Source organism: Callorhinchus milii, unplaced genomic scaffold, assembly GCF_018977255.1.
Source record: "Callorhinchus milii isolate IMCB2004 unplaced genomic scaffold, IMCB_Cmil_1.0 Scaffold2, whole genome shotgun sequence".
Taxonomy (NCBI): domain Eukaryota; kingdom Metazoa; phylum Chordata; class Chondrichthyes; order Chimaeriformes; family Callorhinchidae; genus Callorhinchus; species Callorhinchus milii.
This window is the reverse complement of record NW_024704743.1, coordinates 89,903,133-89,922,281: the sequence shown is the minus strand read 5'-3', so window position 1 is coordinate 89,922,281 and position 19,149 is coordinate 89,903,133. Positions and strand designations below refer to the sequence as shown.

The following is a 19,149-nucleotide window of genomic DNA, read 5'->3' as shown; positions in this document are numbered from 1 at the left end:
TGGCGTCAATGACAGGACCAAGCATTGCTTTGCCTTGTCATATCAATTGGACACAGAGCTTTAACAAGTTCAATGTAGAGAGTCAGCTGTCATCTTTCATCAGAGAGAAAGAAGCTGGAAATGCTGCAATGTTATCTGTCCAAAATGAAAAATTGGATTTATTTTCACAGAGCTTTATTTACTTTTATTACCAGATAATTTTTTCATCTTGTGACATTCTATGCAGTTTTAACTATATTTGTAGCTTGAAACATTAAGAATTCATAATTATTGTGCAGCTTATATTTTATTCTATCAGCTTTTGACTTTGAATGATATAATTGTAGGTGATATAAAACAAATCCAGTAGAGGGTCTGAGTTTGAATTCCTTTCCCTCTGCTCATTCATCAGACCAGGCTGGTAGATGAGGCACTATTCAGGAGTGATGACTCTAAGGAATGGTCCAGTGAAGGTGAGGAACATGAGGGAAGAGATTGCCCCTTAGAATAAGCTAAAAGCACCAGTTCAATCCAGAAAAAGCCATTCCCATCAGAGAGGACATTGATGCAGGCCATGGTGAAATCCTCAACCCAGATAACATACAGATGAAGAGTAGACATTGGCAGAAAGGGAAATGTGATGGATATTGGTAGTTGGAGAGGAAATGCCATTGTCTTATCGTCTCACTTTTATGCGTCATCCAATCTTATTTATATGCACCCTTGTTATCACACAGAACTTAAATTTGTTGAAGGATATTTCCTCCTACAGTTTTGTGGAAAGGCAAGTAGCAGATAGGATTCTGCTACACCACGAGTTTCACAGTGCAGCAAATCTCGTTCTATTCTGACATGTATGTCTCTCTATCTTGTTTTACAGAGGCCGGGGGGAAGAAGCTGCGAAGTACCATCCAGCGTAGCACAGAAACCGGATTGGCGGTGGAAATGAGAAATAGGATGACGCGGCAGCCAAGTCGTGAGTCTACAGATGGGAGCATGAACAGCTACAGTTCGGAGGGAAAGTAAGTCCAGATAACAACCGTCATCATTGACGAAATGTGCTTTGATAGCAATGGCACAGCTCAGCAAAGATCTGTAGGTTCCATGCTCCACATCACTGAGTTCTCAATCTTTAAATTACCCCAAATATAAAAGAATGGTTAGGACAGGCCCCTGAAAGAGATAGTTATCACTCAATAGGGTGTAGCCAGAGCAATGTTTAATGTTGTAGTCTTATGGTAAAATATGTATGTTCGTTAGGCATGGAGGTATGATCACCTTAAAGATTTTTTTTTAGCAGTACTGTATTGTAAAATTCATCAGTGCTGGAATCCTGCACTAAATGTTTAGGGGGCATTGTTACAGATACTGAACGTGCTGGGGTTGAAGTCATATTTGGAAGGTATTCCATTGAGAATGTTTTTGTAAACTTAGGGAAATGTAGACGCAGAGAGATGGTTTGTAATTTCAGCTACATATGTGCAGTAAACACATTGCGTACACCCGAGACTGGCATTCGTTCACAATGTTGGTAACCCCTGGTATGCTTGTTGAAAATAATGATTTTCGAGTGCTTTTCCAATTTTCTCTGTTCTGCCTTAAAGGTGGTCATTCATACCACATTCAATATGTGTCTCATTCAATAACAACCCTCCGCCACTCGCCCAAATGGCCATTATTCCTGCCGAGGCTCACACAGTGAGTTTTCCCCAACCTTGCGGCAGATTGCCACACCCAGCAAAGCCTGGTCTGGTCCTCAACCTATTTCCAACCTATGCAGTTGCAAGCAGGCGTCACTGGAGAGACATAAGGAATGCCTGACTTATTTTTCCTCCTCAGCCGTGCAGTGTCCTCACTGCCTCCTGATTCAGATCTCAGCATAGATGTGAAAAGCAGTCTGAGGTATTTGTGCTCTGTATGGCCCTAGAGCATACAGTGTATAGTAGAAATTCCATCTGAGTCACCCTTCTACATCACTGCTCGAGTCCCTCTAGTCCGGTTTCCACCCTGCCCGTAGCACAGAGACAGCACTTGTGAAAGCCGCAAAGTCCTCTCTTTCTGTGACCAGGGCTTCCTCTGCCTCCTCGTCCTCCGGGACTGCTCCATTGCTTAACACAATCGATCATGCCATTCTGGAACACTGGTTAGGCCTCAGCTAGAGTACTGTGTTCAGTTCTGGGCCCCATACTTTAAGGAGGATGTCAAAGCATTGGAGAGGGTGCAAAGGAAGATTTACCTGGATGGTATCAGGAATGAGGGACTTCCGTTATTAGGAGAGGCTAGAGAAGCTAGGATTATTCTCCTTGGAGCAGAGAAGATTAAGAGGAGACTTAATAAAAGTTTTCAAAATTATGAGGGGATTTGATAGGGCGAACAAGGAGAAACTATTTACACTGGCAGGTGGGTCGGTAACCCGAGGGCACTGATTTAAAATGGTTGTTAAAAGAAACAGAGGGGAGATGAGGAAAAAAATGTTTACACACAAGTTGTTCGGATCTGGAATGCACTGCCTGTAAGGGTGGTAGAAGCCGATTTGATAACAACTTTTAAGAGAGAAGTAGATAATTATTTTGGGAGGACGAGTTTGCAGAGCTATGGGGAGAAAGCGGGAGAGTGGGATTGAATTGGATAGCTCTTTTCAAAGAGCCAGCACAGATAAGATGGGCCGAATGGGCTCCTTCTATGCTGTATAATTCTATGATTCTATGATTCTATCCTTCTCCCTCATCCACCTTCAGGGGAACCACATTTTCCTGGTTCGAATCCTACATGACAACCGTCATCACTTCATATCTGCAAATATTTTTTCTCTTGCCCCACCTGGTCACCTACAGGGTACCCCAAGACTCCATCCTTGGTCCCCTTCTTTTCTTCATTTACATGCTCCCTCTCAGTGATATCATCAGCACACAAGGGATCAATGTTCACATGTGTGTGCATTTCACACAAATATACTTTTCCAACTGCATCCCCGGCTCCACTAATGTTCTGTCCTCTTGTTTGTCAGAAACCAAGGCCAAGGTGAGCACCAACTTTCCACAGATGAATGTTGACAAGACAAAGGCCATACTCTTTGGCCACCGTCAATGTCTTCTCTCCTGCGGCTCTGAACTCCTAAACCTCCTGGGCCTATCCCTCAGACTCACTGAAGCTTTGCATGACCTAGGCATCAGTATCCCAACCCCCATCCGCTCCCCGACTAGGACAGCATTCCTCCACCTCTGCCACATTGCCTGCTTCTGACCGTACCTCACACCCGAAGCAACTGAAAGCATTATCCATGCATTTGTCTCCATTATTCCCCATTATTCCAATGGTCTCCCTAGAGCCACCTTTCTTAAAATCTAATTAATTCAAAACACCGCCACCCATATCCTCACCTGCACAAACTCCATACCTCCATCACCCCAATACTTGCCCAGTTTCTCTGGGTCCTTGTTGCAGAACAGATCCACTTCAAGATCTCACACTCAACTACATTCAGAACATTAAGAACATTAAGAACATTAAAAAAAGGCCAATGAAACTCAGACAAGTCCAGTGAGCTTCCCACTTGCCGCATTTAGACTCCCACAACAACAACAACAACAACAAGATTCCATTTATAGAGCGCCTTTCACGTTGGGAGGACGTCCCAGCACAAATGCTGAAGGTATCTCCTCCAGGTGGTGTCAGGAATAGGATCCGGCAAAATTCATGGGATTCAGTGGTGCTAATGAACACAAAGCTTTGTGTGCATCAGGAGTTTGATCACACTTCTTCTCAATATGTGGATACCTTATTGTTAAATTAAAATTATCAAAAGTTATTCTTGTTCACATGGTACAATACTTAAGCTATTGTATAAAATTTTGTATAAAAACTATTGTATGAAATCTTTTGCATAATTTCACATTACCTCCAAGATTATGCTGAATTTTCGTTTTCTTCCTCCTCTTTTGCTCACAGCCTCATCTTTCCTGGTGTTAGGCTGGCATCAGAAAGCCAGTTCAGTGATTTTCTAGATGGCCTTGGACCAGCCCAGCTTGTGGGACGTCAGACACTAGCAACACCACCTTTGGGTAAGCAGGACCGAGATTTATATTAGAAAGAATTGTGCTTGTCTGCTGTTATCACTCCCATCCATAAAAATCCCTCCCTGGACCCTTCTCTACTCCCTAACTACCCCTTCATCTCCAAGATCCTGGAACGAGTTGTTGCTTCTCAGCTTCGCTCCTTCCTCTCCCGCCACTCCCTTCACAAACCCCTCCAATCAGGTTTCCGTGCTGCCCACAGCGCAGAAACAGCCCTGGTCAAAGTGACAAATGACATTCGGTCCATCTGCGACCAGGGCTCCCTCTGCCTTCTCGTCCTCCTTGACTTCTCTGCTGCTTTCGACACCGTTGACCACTTTATCCTCATCCACCGCCTCTCCTCTTACCTCAGCCTCCACAGCGCTGTCCTTGACTGGTTCAGATCGTACCTCTCACACCACCTGCACTTCATCTCCTCAAACAGCTTCTCCTCCAGCCCCCAGACCATCTCGTGCGGTGTTCCTCAGGGCTCTGTCGTTGATCCCCTCCTCTTCAATATCTATATGCTCCCTCTTGGTGACATCATCCGCAGACATGGGGTCAACTTCCACATGTCTGCGGATGACACCCAGCTCTACCTCTCTGCCTTCTCCCTTGACTCCAGAACCACTGCTGTCCTGACAGAATGTCTGTCAGACATCAAGTCCTGGATGAAAACTAACTTTCTTCAGTTGAATGTCAACAAGACCGAGGCTCTCCTGATTGGCTTCCATCAGCGCTTCCTCACCTCAAGCGCTGACAGCATCACCATCCATGGTTGCACACTCCACCTTACTAAGCCAGTCCGGATCCTTGGGGTCTTGTTTGACCCTCAACTATCCTTTCTCCCCAACATCTGCGCCATGAACCGCTTCCCCCACCTCCGCAACATCGCCTGGCTCCGACACTGTCTCACAACGCAGGCCGCCAAAACCCTCATACTCGCCTTCATCACATCGAGGCTCGACTGTGAAAACTCATTGTTTGTCGGCCTCCCCAAGTCCTCCCTCCATAGGCTGCAGATCATCCAGAACTCTGCAGCCCACGTTCTCTCCTGCACATCACACAGAGGATACAGTTCAAGATCCTGGTCTTCACCTTCAAAGCCCTCCATGGTCTTGCTCCCCTCTATCTCTCCGACCTCCTAACCACCTACCATCCTGTTCGCTCTGTCCGCTCAGTGGTCTCCGGCCCATTTCACGTCCCCCGCCTTGCTTGCCCCACTACTGACGGGTGGGCCTTCTGCCTCTTTGCCCCACCCTCTGGAACTCCATCCCCCAGTCCCTCCGTCTCACCCCCTCCCTTGCCACCTTCAAGACCCACCTCAAGACCCTCCTCTTCGACCGTGCTTTCGATCTCCCTGCTTCCCCCCTACCCTCCCCCCTTCCCCACCACAAGCCGCAACTCGGGTCTGTAACTCTGTCTGTCCAGTGCCTTGGGACATCCTCCCGACGTGAAAGGCGCTTTACAAAGTAATTTGGTTGTTTTTGTCCTAGAGAAGATAAAGGGTACCAATTATAGGGCATAATGTTATAAAGTATCTTTTTATGAGACGAGTTCATATATAAAGCAGATGCCCTGTGGATCGGGCATTGGCTTCTGGCACAGACCTGCTGGCTTCCCTTGTGCTACAAAATTCCGGTTTGTACGGTTATCACCAACATCATTTCCTGGATGCTGTATGTGCATGCTGTTTCCAGGAAGTGCCACAGACTTCACTTTGTGACTTCAGGCATGCAGGAAGTGATGTTGTTCGCAACCTGATGACCCAGAAGTCAGTCATTATTTATTTGTAATACTAAGGAAGCTGTATTGGATTACTTAGCAGCATTCTGCAAAGAGCAGCCCTATCAACCAGTCAGTGTGTCTCATCTCCATCCTAGCAATATATAACATTTTCTCCCTGCATGAGGATCTGCAACATTTAACACAGAATGTGACTAGAATATTTTATGTCTTTGTTTTTAATTGAGAAACTTGGTGAAGGGCCTAAGCACATAGTTCAAAACATTACCCAATGTTCAAAAGCATTGAGGAGAAAATGATATAAATGAAGAACTTGAGGTTAGGTGAAATCAGGCTCATAATAATAATAATAATAATAATCCTTGCATTTGATATAGCTCAGATTGTAAAAGGCTCTAGATTGTTGCAGGAAAGGAAGAATGAGGGTGAAGAGGAGTTGCATAGTTTTTTGGTCATAAGAAAGAATAAGCAATGAATTTTAATTTCAGTGTGAGGATGTAGGGAGAATGAAGAGAGTGAAGGAAGGTTTCTTTGAAGCTTAGCAGGTACAAGAGCAGAAAGTCCAAAGTAGCCATTACCATGTAGTCTCCAATATAATTATTTGAATAATTAAATCTCTGAACTTATTTGTTCTAAAAATGACCATAAAAGGTCACAAGATTAGCCTTGTTGTTGGTGTCAGTGAGGAGTTAAAAGTCTTGTATCCTATATATTTGAATTGCACAATGAAAGTTTGGGTTGAGCTTGAGTGGTGATAAACTGGCTTATTTGCTTAGAATTTCAATATATAGATAGAGTTGAAGTCCCAATCATATTGATATTCATTGAGCTTTTTGAGGTGCGGATGGGATATTACTGACAGCTGGAATATCTGTGTGTAAATGGAATGGCTGGATGGTTCCAGATTGCCAATTCAAAAGCTCTGCTGTTGTCTATCAAGTGTTCAGTTAAGCACTGGAGTAAAATTTCCGCATGTCAACTATTGTTACTCTTTGGTTTCCCAATTTTATTGACTCAGAATTAATCTGATTCCACCCTGTTTCTATGCTTACACTGATCAATTCCATACCCTCCATTGTCTTTACTCATTGCTTCCTTTCCCCTCGTCATTTTTCCAATGCCCCTCTTCCTTCACCCAGTTTGGCATTGATGACTGAGATACCCCCACACACTCTTTCTCAGTTATTACCTCTAGGCACTCCTTTGCTCAATCCCTCTTCCTTTGACACCATGACAAAGTCTCTCGAGCCTCTATGATTTGCTTTGCCACAGGTCAATCCCTCATTGCATCCCTCCTTGGGCTGTGACTCGCCCTTGTCCATTACTCACCAGTGGATGCCATTCCTTTTTCCATTCATTTTCTTTCCTGATCCTCAGCTTTACACAGCAGTTAAACAACTGATTGGGAAATGTTCAGTGACCCCCCCCCCACCATCCCCCCCCCCCCCCCACACACCCATGTCTGTGATCTAGATCAAACAGTTTGCGTCCAGCTTTTATAATTATTTATGGAAAGATTAATGCCTGGAGCAATTGTGTTAACCTTCACACAGGAGTTTAGAATCCTCCACACATGACAATTTGATCTTAAATCGTGGAAACAAATTTGATCCAACTTCAAAGGCAAAGTGAGGTGCAGTAACACACAAATACTTTACTGGATGTTAATAGCTGGATCGATATTAATATATATAGTTTGCAATGTCACAATACAACTCTAATGGTTCACAATACAATTCTAATCCTACAATATTATCTTACAAGCTATTGCCCAGCCTGAGGATGATTCTCATATCCAGACTTTGGTTTAATGGGAAGTCTGCCCTTTTTGAAAGAATACAGCGGTGTAAAATGTTAGACAAAACCCAGTATAGGAAATTTCTGGATGCCCAATAATCTAAAAGATGGCAAAGAGAGTAACAAAGAGATAGTGTCTGTTCATAAGAAACAAAAATCACTAAGCTAAGTCGTTATTCAGAGCTTTTTTTCCTCCTTTTTATTAATAATCAAGTGAACTCACTTGACAGTGTAAAGATTGCACATGTAGTTTACTTTGTTGAATTGAAATGTATATCATAAATCCAACCCACTTGTTCCAGCCAGAATTTTAATGTGAAGCACACAGGCTGATAGAGATCCAAATTTGTGTCTTAAACTATAATCATTGTCAACATGAAAATTAATTCAGCAATTAACTCATGCCAACTTTCAAAATAGACAGAGAATGTGGATGGTAATAGACTCAATCGATAGAGCAAATGGAGCAGTGAATGTTCAGCTGTTTATAACACTTGGCCTCTTTCGTGACATTCACAAAGGGATTTTAAATAGTAAATCCTGGATGTGTTGTGAGACAGTAATTGTGGAGAGTATGCGTCACTCAGAGATCCTGTGATTCTTCAATTCTTGTTAATTTCAAACATTGATAATTGAAAATCCTCCAAATAACAAACAGAGGTGTGGATAATCATCTACGCCATCCTGTTGGCAGATAGAATGACAGTTTTACAAAGTACCATCAGATTCAAGTGTTAGTCCGATTGATAATGGACATCACAACAATCTACCATTTATCTGAAGCTAAATGTATTGGTAAAATAAATAAGGAACTTTGATCAAACCAATTACAGTGACATCCGAGAAAGGGAAGGGGGGAGAGGAATATCATTATCCATGTTGAAAAAGACTAGGGTTTGGAGGACTTGTTCTGCTGTAGTAGTGCAGTGTACTGAATGGCAGTGAATTTGTGAATGTATGGTACGAGAACAAGCATTTACTTAGCAAGAAGTCACGGAAGAGGGGTGAATGAGAAAAGCAGGAGACCAAGCAGAGCATGAAAAGTTTAAAGGTAATTCAGCTTCTTTCAAAGGACAAAAGTGCCTCAATACTCCTGAGGAGGAACGGAAATTAAGACAGCTCTCGTGCAAAACTTGTTTCTTCACTTAAGGTCTTTTTGATCTTCTTTATCTTCAGGTGACATCCAGATCGGCATGATGGATCGGAAAGGACAACTCGAAGTGGAAGTCATCAGGGCCCGAGGACTTGTAGGAAAACCTGGATCCAAAGCATTACCTGGTAATGACTGCTATTTCTTTTTCCTTTTCCTTCTATCTCTTCTTGTGAACAAGACAAGGGCAGCAGAAAAAAGAGGAAGTCAGTATTGATATGACCCCTTCATGTGGCCAGAGTCCCCCTACCATTTTGTGAGCAAACTCGACCCATCGAAAATCACTGCCAAGAATTGGAGCTGCTTCCCAACTCCCTCATAAAACATTTCTATTCCTTCATATAAAGATATTTCCTAAAATGGCAAGAAATCTAGTTAGTGGTGCTTTGTAATATATCTGACATGAATGTATTATAAAACTGCAAATTTCACCCCGTGGTATGATTCAAAATTATGTTTAAGACCAGTCACTAACTATTCACTGATGTTACAGGTGTGATCCCACTTCCCCCACACTGACTTCAGCACAATCATTGGACCTGAAGGCACTGGTGGCCTACAGTGGAGTTGTTAATGGCAGAGCGCACTGCATTTGAGTGCCAGTTCACAAGATATCAGCTTAACTCAACCAAGAAACAAATCAAGACAGTATCCCAGGAACAAGCCCTTAAATGCCATGCTTCACAGTGCACAAATTCAATGCCAGCTATCACGGGTTTTAGACCCAATAATCCCTGAACTAATCATTAGTTACTGATTGACTTTGACCACAGGTCAACAATGCTGTGAATGGCAATTCAGTGGTGATTTACCACCTCCCGATATATGGAGGAAAATTGGAAACCTCAGAGCAGTCTTGTAGCAGAAGCATTAGAACAGAGCTGCTGTCCCTCATTACCAACATGAACATACGTCACCGATTCTTTGAACCGAAGACACAGTATTATTATTAAACACAGCTTTGCTTACGATACCACATCTTGTGACTCATTCACGTTCTCATTCCTATGCACCCATATAACCTCCAGTCATTGCGACAGCGATGCTTACATGTCAAGAACAATCACAATTCTTTCGAAACATGAGATGCAACTGTCCGCTCACACTGTTTTTCCAACAGTCAACAGTTCTATTTTAGTTTTTGTTCTGTTACCTTAGCACATCTCCAATAATTTAATATAAATTGGGGGCTAATTTGCAGCATTTTTAACAAACTACTGACAATTTACAAGATCTCCATTCTGGTGCAGAGTTTCTACAGATTGGACTTACTTCTGGTTACTTGAAAGAATTCCTATCTGTGATTTGGATTAAGGAATTCTGTTTGGAAGTATTGCAAATTAGACACTGATTGTCTTCCTTACAGAAAAACACTGAGGCCCTTTAGGATGCCTTAATGTTAAATGCTGTTTGTACAATAATAATAATAATCCCTCCAAAACCAAAAACAATAATAAATTGGTCATTTTCAATCTACGACTGTTTGTGGGACATTGCTGTGCGCAATTGGCTGCCGCGTTCGCCCACAAATATACAGTCAATTCACTTTACAGTGTGTTCTGTAAAGCGCTTTGGGACGTCCTCCCGACGTGAAAAGCGCTATATCAAATGCAAGGATTATTATTATTATAATATGTTTCCTTATTACTTCTGTTTCAAACTAAATCTCTAGTTCCATCTAAATGATAACATATTGCTAAATGTGCTCTGGAATTTCCCACATATGATGCACAAATGTTCTCATAAAATGAGTCTAATAAGGTTCACATTAAATACAACTGTTGATTGTAGGTGAATGTTTTAAACTGACAGTTAGCTAGCTAACTAACTAACTAACTAACTAGCTAGCTAGTTAGTTGTGTTATATGTGGTGTATAATACCTGCAGAAATTACATTTAATGTATGTCTGGATAGGAACATATTTTAAGGTAATAAAAGTCCTTGGAGTTGAAATGACGTTAATATATCACTCATGTAATGTAGATTTGTAGATTATAACATTATTTGAACCACTGATGTGAAACATGTTATCATTTACAGAAATATTCTGTAGTATTTTGTGCAATGCATTCTTGCTCATAATTCAGTGCAAACATTGGGGTAAATTTAACATTGTAATGATGCTGTTTCCTCATTTAGCGCCTTATGTCAAGGTTTATCTATTGGAAAATGGTGTCTGCATAGCCAAGAAGAAAACAAAAGTAGCACGAAAAACATTGGAACCTCTATACCAGCAACCGCTGGGATTTGAAGATAGTCCCCAGGGAAAGGTTCTTCAGGTAACCATTTCTTACATTATCTCTTTGTTTACACTATCATATTGGACGTTTAACAAATGCATCTTGGTGGGTCCTAGTCAATGAATCAGTATTGTATCTTTGTGTATTAGAAAGGTCAATTGGGGTTACTCTCCAATTCAGTAAATGTTTCCAACAAGGGCAAATATTTCTCAATAGTGTCCTCCAGTTGAGCTTCATGTAGTTCACTCGAGTGGCTCGGATTCACTTGTGTGACTTCACAATCAGTATTAACAGGTTATTATCCCAAGGAAAACATCACTGCCAAGTTCAATGCTGTCCTATCCCAACCTCCACACAGGAACCTTACCCGGAAACGATAAGAGTGGGAATCATGCCTGATACCCCTCTCTGCAATTATCGCAGTGCCCTGTGTGAAATCCGATAACTCAATTTAGACCAAAATTTGAACTTAAAACTTTTGGTCGATAAAGTTTAAAGAGACTCTGAACATTGGAATTACCCATCTGGCCATTGGGGAGTTACATATCTGTTATTGGTGAGAAATTGTGCTGGGTTGAAACATTAAATAAATAGCTGTTAAGAGTAGCGAAACCCGATATAACTAGCATTGTGGTCCATGTGATATTTACCACACTGACTAGACTGTAGCAGACTCACCTCATGTCACTCTCAATGGTGAGGGTGGACAAGCTGGGTCCTCAGGGATGTGTTGAGATCAGATCAGTGTCTCCCTTCAAGAGGAAAAGAAAAGCAAGTGGTCGAGTTTACCTGAATCACTCTCATTCTCACAGAGACCTGTGAACCGCGTTTAGTCAGAGAGCACTAATGGGAATGATAGAAAATAAGAAGTATTTACAATGACAAGAACAACTTGCATTCATTTTGTGCCACACAGGGTAGTGTTTCAGAGCACTGGAGCATTATATTCCGAAGTTACTAATATATTTCTTCTCTCCGGCAGATAATAGTATGGGGGGATTATGGACGAATGGACCACAAATCCTTCATGGGAGTTGCACAGATTCTTTTAGAGGACCTTGACCTGTCCAACATGGTGATTGGCTGGTACAAACTCTTTCCCACTTCCTCCCTGGTGGATCCGACCTTAGCCCCGCTGACAAGACGAGCTTCCCAATCATCGCTCGAGAGCTCAACCGGACCTTCTTACGCTCGCTCATAGCACTTGTGAAAGGCGTTGCTACAGCAACCAGTGTTCAGCTAGCAGGTCGCAAGCCCTGGTTACACTGCATGCTTGATGTTCTGTCTTCTGAGCCTGTTCCTAGGGAGTAAAAGCGGTCCTGTGTACTCAGAGGAAAATTGCGCACGGTGTGCCCTGTGAAGGTCCTTAGGGAAGGAGTGCAGTTTTGCAGAACTTAAATGGTTGTTGGAATTAAATGACAATAGTTTTTTTTTTGTCCAATCAGAAGCCATGGATTTAAAAAATAAATAAGAACTGATCAATTCATGCAGCAGACACCCTTATTTTTCAATGAACCATCCTTTCTTTTGTTGTTTATTCCTACACTGGGTCGCCTGCTTCTCCTATCCCACCTACTTGCTTCCTATAAGCAACAACCCCTTGAAGTCAGTGACGGCCGCTTGTGAGTGCTGTGAGGAAGATGGCTCAAATGATAAACGTATTGGCTGCACGTCACCAAACAAGGGGAGACGAAATGGAGTCAGCTGAGCAAAATGATGAGGGAACAGCAGGTTTACCTTTTTTAAAAAAAATACAAGACATGATATTGACACTCAAAGCGGACTTGAAAGCTCCAGGAGGAAAGCCACAGTGAATCCCAAAGGGAGAGGGCTATGTGATCTGATATCATTGTTTCTCTGCTGATATACTGTATGACGTTTAAAAAAAAATTGCATGGACATAAATTTAGCTGAATTTAAAAAAATCTTTAAATTATTTTCTTGAGGCTGCAACTTGCAAAAAAAAACTGACACAGCCATTTTCAACAATTTATATTATTTTTTAAAAAAGACAATGTTTCACCAGTGCATGGTTTTATGGGGGAGTGAATGCAACAGTGTGATACAAAGGCATGGTATTTCCCATATTCAGAGTAGCTCATTTGTGGGTCTGGTTTTTTGCAGGCAAAGAAAATGAGGAAGGGTCATTCTGAACTAAACAGTAATTTTTATCTGAGATTTTAAAAGAGTCAAATGACAAAACTTAGTTAAATTAATTACTTATTTAAAGATACAGGCCTTCAAAGTCTGTCATTGTTCATAGACAACCCCATGCTGCTCTGTCCCTTTCCTTTGGGTCGTTTAATGTACTCTAATGTACATCTTCTTTGTTTCTGGCCACTCAAGGTCCATATTTGGGCTGAGGGCTGCAGAGCATTGATGTATTTTCATTCTTTGGGTAAAAATATATCATTGAGAAAGAGCAAAAAAAGAAAAAAAAGAAATTTATATGATTTGCAAGCATGTTGAGACGTTTTTTGCAACATGGCTTGGGCACACACTACAGTAATTCAGCATGCATTTGACAAAAACAATTGAAAATTTTGCAGCATCCTTTTTATTGTACAGTGCATGATTACATAGAAATGATTTACATTTTCCCCCATCTTAAATTGAATTCTACAGCAAATAATTGGAATCTTGTCACCATTGTACAGAACAAAAGTGAAAACTCTCTTCAGTAATAAGATAATTTCCAGCAGCATTGACCGTGTATATACTGTAGGGAAGCGACAATGTTTTTTCTGACGTTATGTAGCAATGATATGGAATAAGAAACATTATATGATAAATCCAGTAATGTGGTATTTTGTTGGAAAATTAATTAACGATTGGAAATTAGTAGTTTTCTCTAGCCGAAGAAGTTGAAAGCATCCAATCAGAAGAATGTTTTTGCATGCTTAAGCTCCCAAAGTACTTCAGACAAGGTATCTGTGGGTCAAGCTGTTTTGCTGTAAAGTTCAATTTTCACACATAGTTTTAATGAGGACTTTCAACATGAGCTGATGTACACGTGGTCAATACAGCTGAAAATTGGCCAAAAAAGTCATTTGTTATTCGATCGTAGATTTTGGTTCCCAACAAGATTTCACACATTATCAATTTAATGCCATGCTACGACACACTCTTCCCTCCCGGCTCCCACATTGAAAAGGATTTATTTGTTTAAAAAAAAAAGCTGTGCTCCGTAGGCTGTGAGATGCATTATCCGTGTTTGTTAATGGATGGTGCTGAAGCTATGAAGTGAGGAAGTTCTCACACTGCTGAATGTAGCAGCTTTAGCTAAGTTCAGGAGCACAGGCTGAATTACAGATCTCAGTGCACATCATCAATGTGGTTGTACGTAGCCTCACGAGGAATACCTCACCCACTGAATTTCCAATCTCTGAGGTGAATGGAAAGGAGCATGCAAACTATGAGTATCTTTGAAAGATAACCACATTTTAAAAAAAGATAAATGCCTTTTGATTTCTATTTGTAGTGCAATTTTATTTGAACCAAGACTGATTCTTGGTTCTCTTTTTCATGACCAAAGCATTGTAGATAATGTTTTGAATATTGACCATCCACACAAAAAAAACAAGAAAAGGGATTCCTATAATGTCACTGAAAATACACAAACCTTTGGGACCAGTAAAAGGAGCAGTGGCTGCCAACATCAGTTTTCCCCATTGCTGTGAGCAACTGCAAGTCTGAACGAATGATAATAATCAAAGATTTCTTTGTCTCTCCCTTTTTTAAACAAAAAATTCCAAAAATTCAAATGTTGTTTTCTTTGTGCTGCCTCATTATCTTGACAATGCAGTTCAGTTAACCTGCATCCAATTGTTTTGTGCATAATATACCTGTTTAAAGTGATCTTTCAAAAAAATCTTAGAATGATGTTAAAGTATGAAAGATTTGTACATATTTAATCATTATGCAGTATTTATTTGAAACTTGATATAATTTTTTAATAAATTTTCACATTATAATGTCCACAACTCTGTTTATGATTTAGTCATGTAAATGGCACTAATCCAGCAAAACACAGCTGTCTTGTACATAGATTTTAAGTAAATGGGACACTGCTGTTAGGATACTGGGCAACTGGCCTGTATGTGGCGAAAACAATGTAAAACAAACTCATTTCTGGTGATGGTATTTAACATGGCTCCACTATTAATAAAAACATTTTCTTTACAGCGATGGCTGTAAGTCTTGTTCTTTTGTCTGTTTGTCCCCCATTTTAAATATTTATAATTTTAATATTTGTGTACAGTGTGCTATAAATAAAGAGCAATTTGCTGATGGGCAAATAGCATTTTTTTCTCCCTTTCTCAGTGTCTGACATTTTGTGGAAGAATAGACCCTGTCCATGCTGAGAATTGTCAGCGTTTCTTTCTCCTCCTTCACCCTAAAAGATATTAAAGTGTAAACTGCTTCTTAAATTAATCTAGTACCTTCATCTCATACACATTTCCCAATATCTGGTCTAACTGTTGGTTACCCTCTTTATGAAGAAAAACATCCTTGTGCATGTCCTGAACTTGCCCTTCACAACTTTGAATCTTCTTAATGTTTTGAGTTTACTTCCTTTATCCTGGATACAGGACCATATAATGTAACCAAAAATATATCAATGCAGAAATTCTTCTATTTCTATTGTTTGATGAGAATTATAACAGGATTCTTTACACTCTTTGACCCATCTGATCTCATCCTTATTATTATTAATATTATTATTATTGTCCTTCCAGAACATCCACCCTGCCATTGTCCAGTTACAGCATCAACTATTGCAGGACTGTTCCAGTTGTTTATTATCCTCTGGATAAATAAATACTTCCTGATATCTGTCCTGAAATTCCTCTTTGCAACTTTAAACAGTGTCTCCTTGTTATGTCGTCTCAGTACATCTGGAATATTGTTTAATATTGTTAATTTGGGTTTACTTTTCAACTCCATTTAAAAAATTACCTCTATAATGTTCCATCTCAGACATGTTTGTTCAAGACTGATGCATCCTAGCTTGGCTAATCGTTGCTCATAAGTAAGTCTTCTAAAACTACATCTCCCCTCCTTATTATTCTCCTCAGCACCATGTCTATGGCATGGGCCTTATGTCATGGAGGGACTGTATGCAATATTATAGGTGAAGCCTCACCAGAGCATTGTACAACTTGATTATGGTGTCTGGGAATTTGATTTCAAATGATTAGGCAATATAGCCCAACATCCTGTTTACTTTGTTTCTTGCTCCAGTGATCTGAGATGTGAACATGAAGGCTGCTATGTAAATGCAAGTTGCTATTTCTGCTTCACACTGTTTTACATGGTGAGCAATGAGTCAACTCATACCTCTAGATCTCTTATCAGCTTCTTTCTTGGCAAATTCAACTCTTTCCTTAGAGTACATGTGTTTTCTATTCTTAATTCCCACATGCATTATATTTCCACATGTGTCAGACACCCAACTGAACCAAAAAGAGGATTATCTTGCATCTTTCTTATTGAATGAAGTCATCCAATTATAAAATGCCCCACCCATTTTTTAAAATTATATTTTACCATCTAACTTCGGATCTAATTTTGGATGTAAACATGCAAGTAAGGTGTGTTGTTTATATATATATATTATATGTATATTGACTCCATAGATAGCATGTAATGTTTATGAGACATTACTCTGTGTAAAAGGCATTATACACCAACAATTTGTTTAAGAAGTATTTTCTTTCGAAAGAGGTATATACTCTTTAATTAGACTGTTTACACAGGAGGTCATTGATAATTGTTCTACGTGTGGGTTGTGAATTGCATATAATATTGTGCTTTTTTACACCACGTGAAGTTGTAATACATTCAAATGTTCAAAAAGTTCCATTGTCATTTCACCCTTGAGCGCTCCTGACATCATACAAACACTGGCATGGTCCACTGTGCTTTCAGTGACTCCTTAAGAAATTTTGACAACAGACATTGTCTTGAGATGTGCCTTGAAGGAGACAAGGGAGGAGCGAGGCGATGGGACTGTGGGCTGGAGTTCCAAAGGATGCGGTCAGGGAGGCTGAAGGCTTGACCACCGATGGTGGGCCAAGCAGGCGGGAGATCCGGAGCAGGCCAGAGCCTGCTGAGCGGAGGGAGCGGACAGGTTGATATGGCGTTAGCAGGTCACAGAAGTAGGAAGGAGTAAGGCTGTGGAGCGCTTTGAATACGAGGACGAGTATTTTGAACTCTATCAAAGGGGATGGGCAGCCAGTGGAGCTGGGTGAGGGTGGGGGTGAAAAGGGTCAGAGAGCCTGATGCGGGAAAGGACACAAGCTGCAGAGTTCTGGATGATCTGCAGATTGTGGAGGGAAGAGTTGCAAAGGCCGACAAGTAGGGAGTTGGCGTAGTCAACCTTAGATGTAATAAATACATGGATGAGGGTTTCAGTGGACTAAGGGGAGAGGCAATGGGGGAGCCGGGCAATGTTGTGGGGGTGGGGGCAGGCGGAACGGGTCATAGCATGTGGGATAAAAAGGATAGTTTAAAATCAAAAATGTCAAGGTTCCAGACTGGCTCAGTGATGTGGAGTGTGCATCCATGGATAGTGATGCTGCAGTGCCTGAGGTGTAGAGGCACTGACAGGAGCTAATCAGGAGGGCCTCGGTCTTGTTGACATTCAACTGGAGAAAGGTAGCTCTCATCCAGGGAGTTGACCCCATGTCTACAGATGATGTCACCAAGAGGGAGCATGTACATGTTCAAGAGGAGAGGACCAAGGACAGAGGCCTGGGGAATGCCGCATGACCCAGTGCGGGGGCTGGAAGAGAAACCATTTGTGGAGACCAAGTGGAGACGGTCTGAGAGGTAGGATCAGAACCATGAAGGTTGAAAGGATAGAGTGATCGACAGTGTCAAAATGTAACATCTTCTGAGAATGAAACACTGCTAGATAACTCATGTTAGTTATATGCAATCAATTCAATACTACTGGTTAAATACTGCTGCCTGTTACGGGGTTGAGAATCATAGAACCATACAGCACAGAAAGAGGCCATTCGGCCCATCACGTCTGCACCGGCTCCTAAAAGAGCAATCCAACTCAATCCCACTGGCCCGCTTTCTCTCCATAGTTCTCCCCAAATACCCATCTATTTCTCTCTTAAAAGTTGTTATTGAATCGGCTTCCACTACCATTTCAGGTAATGCATTCCAGATCCGAACAACTCGCTGGGTGAAAAAAAAATTCCTAACCTCCCCTCTGATTCTTTAACAACTATCTTAAATCGGTGTCCACGGGTTACTGACCCACATGCCAGTGGAAACAGTTTTTCCAAGTTCAACCTATCAAATCCTCTCATGATCTTGAAAACCTCTATTAAATCCCCTCTTAATCTTTTCTGCTCTAGGGAGAATAATCCTCGTTTCGCTAACCTCTCCTCATAACTAAGGTCCTTCATTCCTGGTACCATCCTAGTACCATCGTGCTGCCCATAGCACAGAAACTGCCCTGGTCAAGGTCACCAATGATATCCTGACCATCTGTGACCAGGGCTCCCTCTGCCTCCTCGTCCTCCTCGACCTATCGGCAGCATTCGATACAGTCGACCACGCTATCCTACTCCACCGCTTGTCCTCCCACCTCAACCTTCAAGGCACTGTCCTTGAATGGTTTAGGTCGTACCTTTCTCACCGTCTTCACTTTGTCTCGACGAATGGCTTCTCCTCCACCCCCCGTACTGTCTCATGTGGTGTCCCTCAGGGCTCTGTCCTCGGTCCCCTCCTCTTCACCCTCTATATGCTCCCCCTCGGTGACATCATCCGCAGACATGGAGTTAACTTCCACATGTATGCGGATGACACCCAACTCTACCTTTCCTCCTCTACTCTCAACTCCACGACCACCGATGTCCTGACAGCCTGCCTGTCCGACATCGAGTCCTGGACGAGAGACAACTTTCTTCAGCTCAACGTGCGAAAAACCGAGCCCTCCTGATTGGCTCACGTCAGCGCCTCCGCACCTCAGGCGCCGACACCATCAGCATCCAAGGCTGCACTCTCCACCTCTCAAAGCCGGTCAGGAACCTCGGCGTTTTGTTCGACCCTGAGCTGTCCTTTCTCCCTCACATCCGCACCACAACTGGCACCGCCTTCCATCACCTCCGGAACATCGCCAGACTACGGCATTACCTCACGCTCACGCTGCTGAAACCCTGG

The 19,149-nt window shown here is 41.8% G+C and overlaps 1 protein-coding gene across 5 annotated transcripts in view; it reads left to right on the top strand.

Annotated features, from left to right (window-relative positions):
• The window catches only part of rims2a (regulating synaptic membrane exocytosis 2a), a 390,995-nt gene extending 378,103 nt beyond the window's left edge, over positions 1-12,892 (top strand). For all 5 annotated transcript variants that reach the window (XM_042332189.1, XM_042332190.1, XM_042332192.1 and 2 more), the window contains 5 exons: positions 860-1,001; positions 3,928-4,040; positions 8,751-8,852; positions 10,865-11,004; positions 11,948-12,892. In XM_042332189.1, the coding sequence (XP_042188123.1) occupies positions 860-1,001; positions 3,928-4,040; positions 8,751-8,852; positions 10,865-11,004; positions 11,948-12,166 (716 nt within the window). In that variant the 3' untranslated portion in view covers positions 12,167-12,892. The remainder of the gene's footprint in view (positions 1-859; positions 1,002-3,927; positions 4,041-8,750; positions 8,853-10,864; positions 11,005-11,947) is intronic.
• The last annotated feature ends 6,257 nt before the right edge of the window (positions 12,893-19,149 follow it).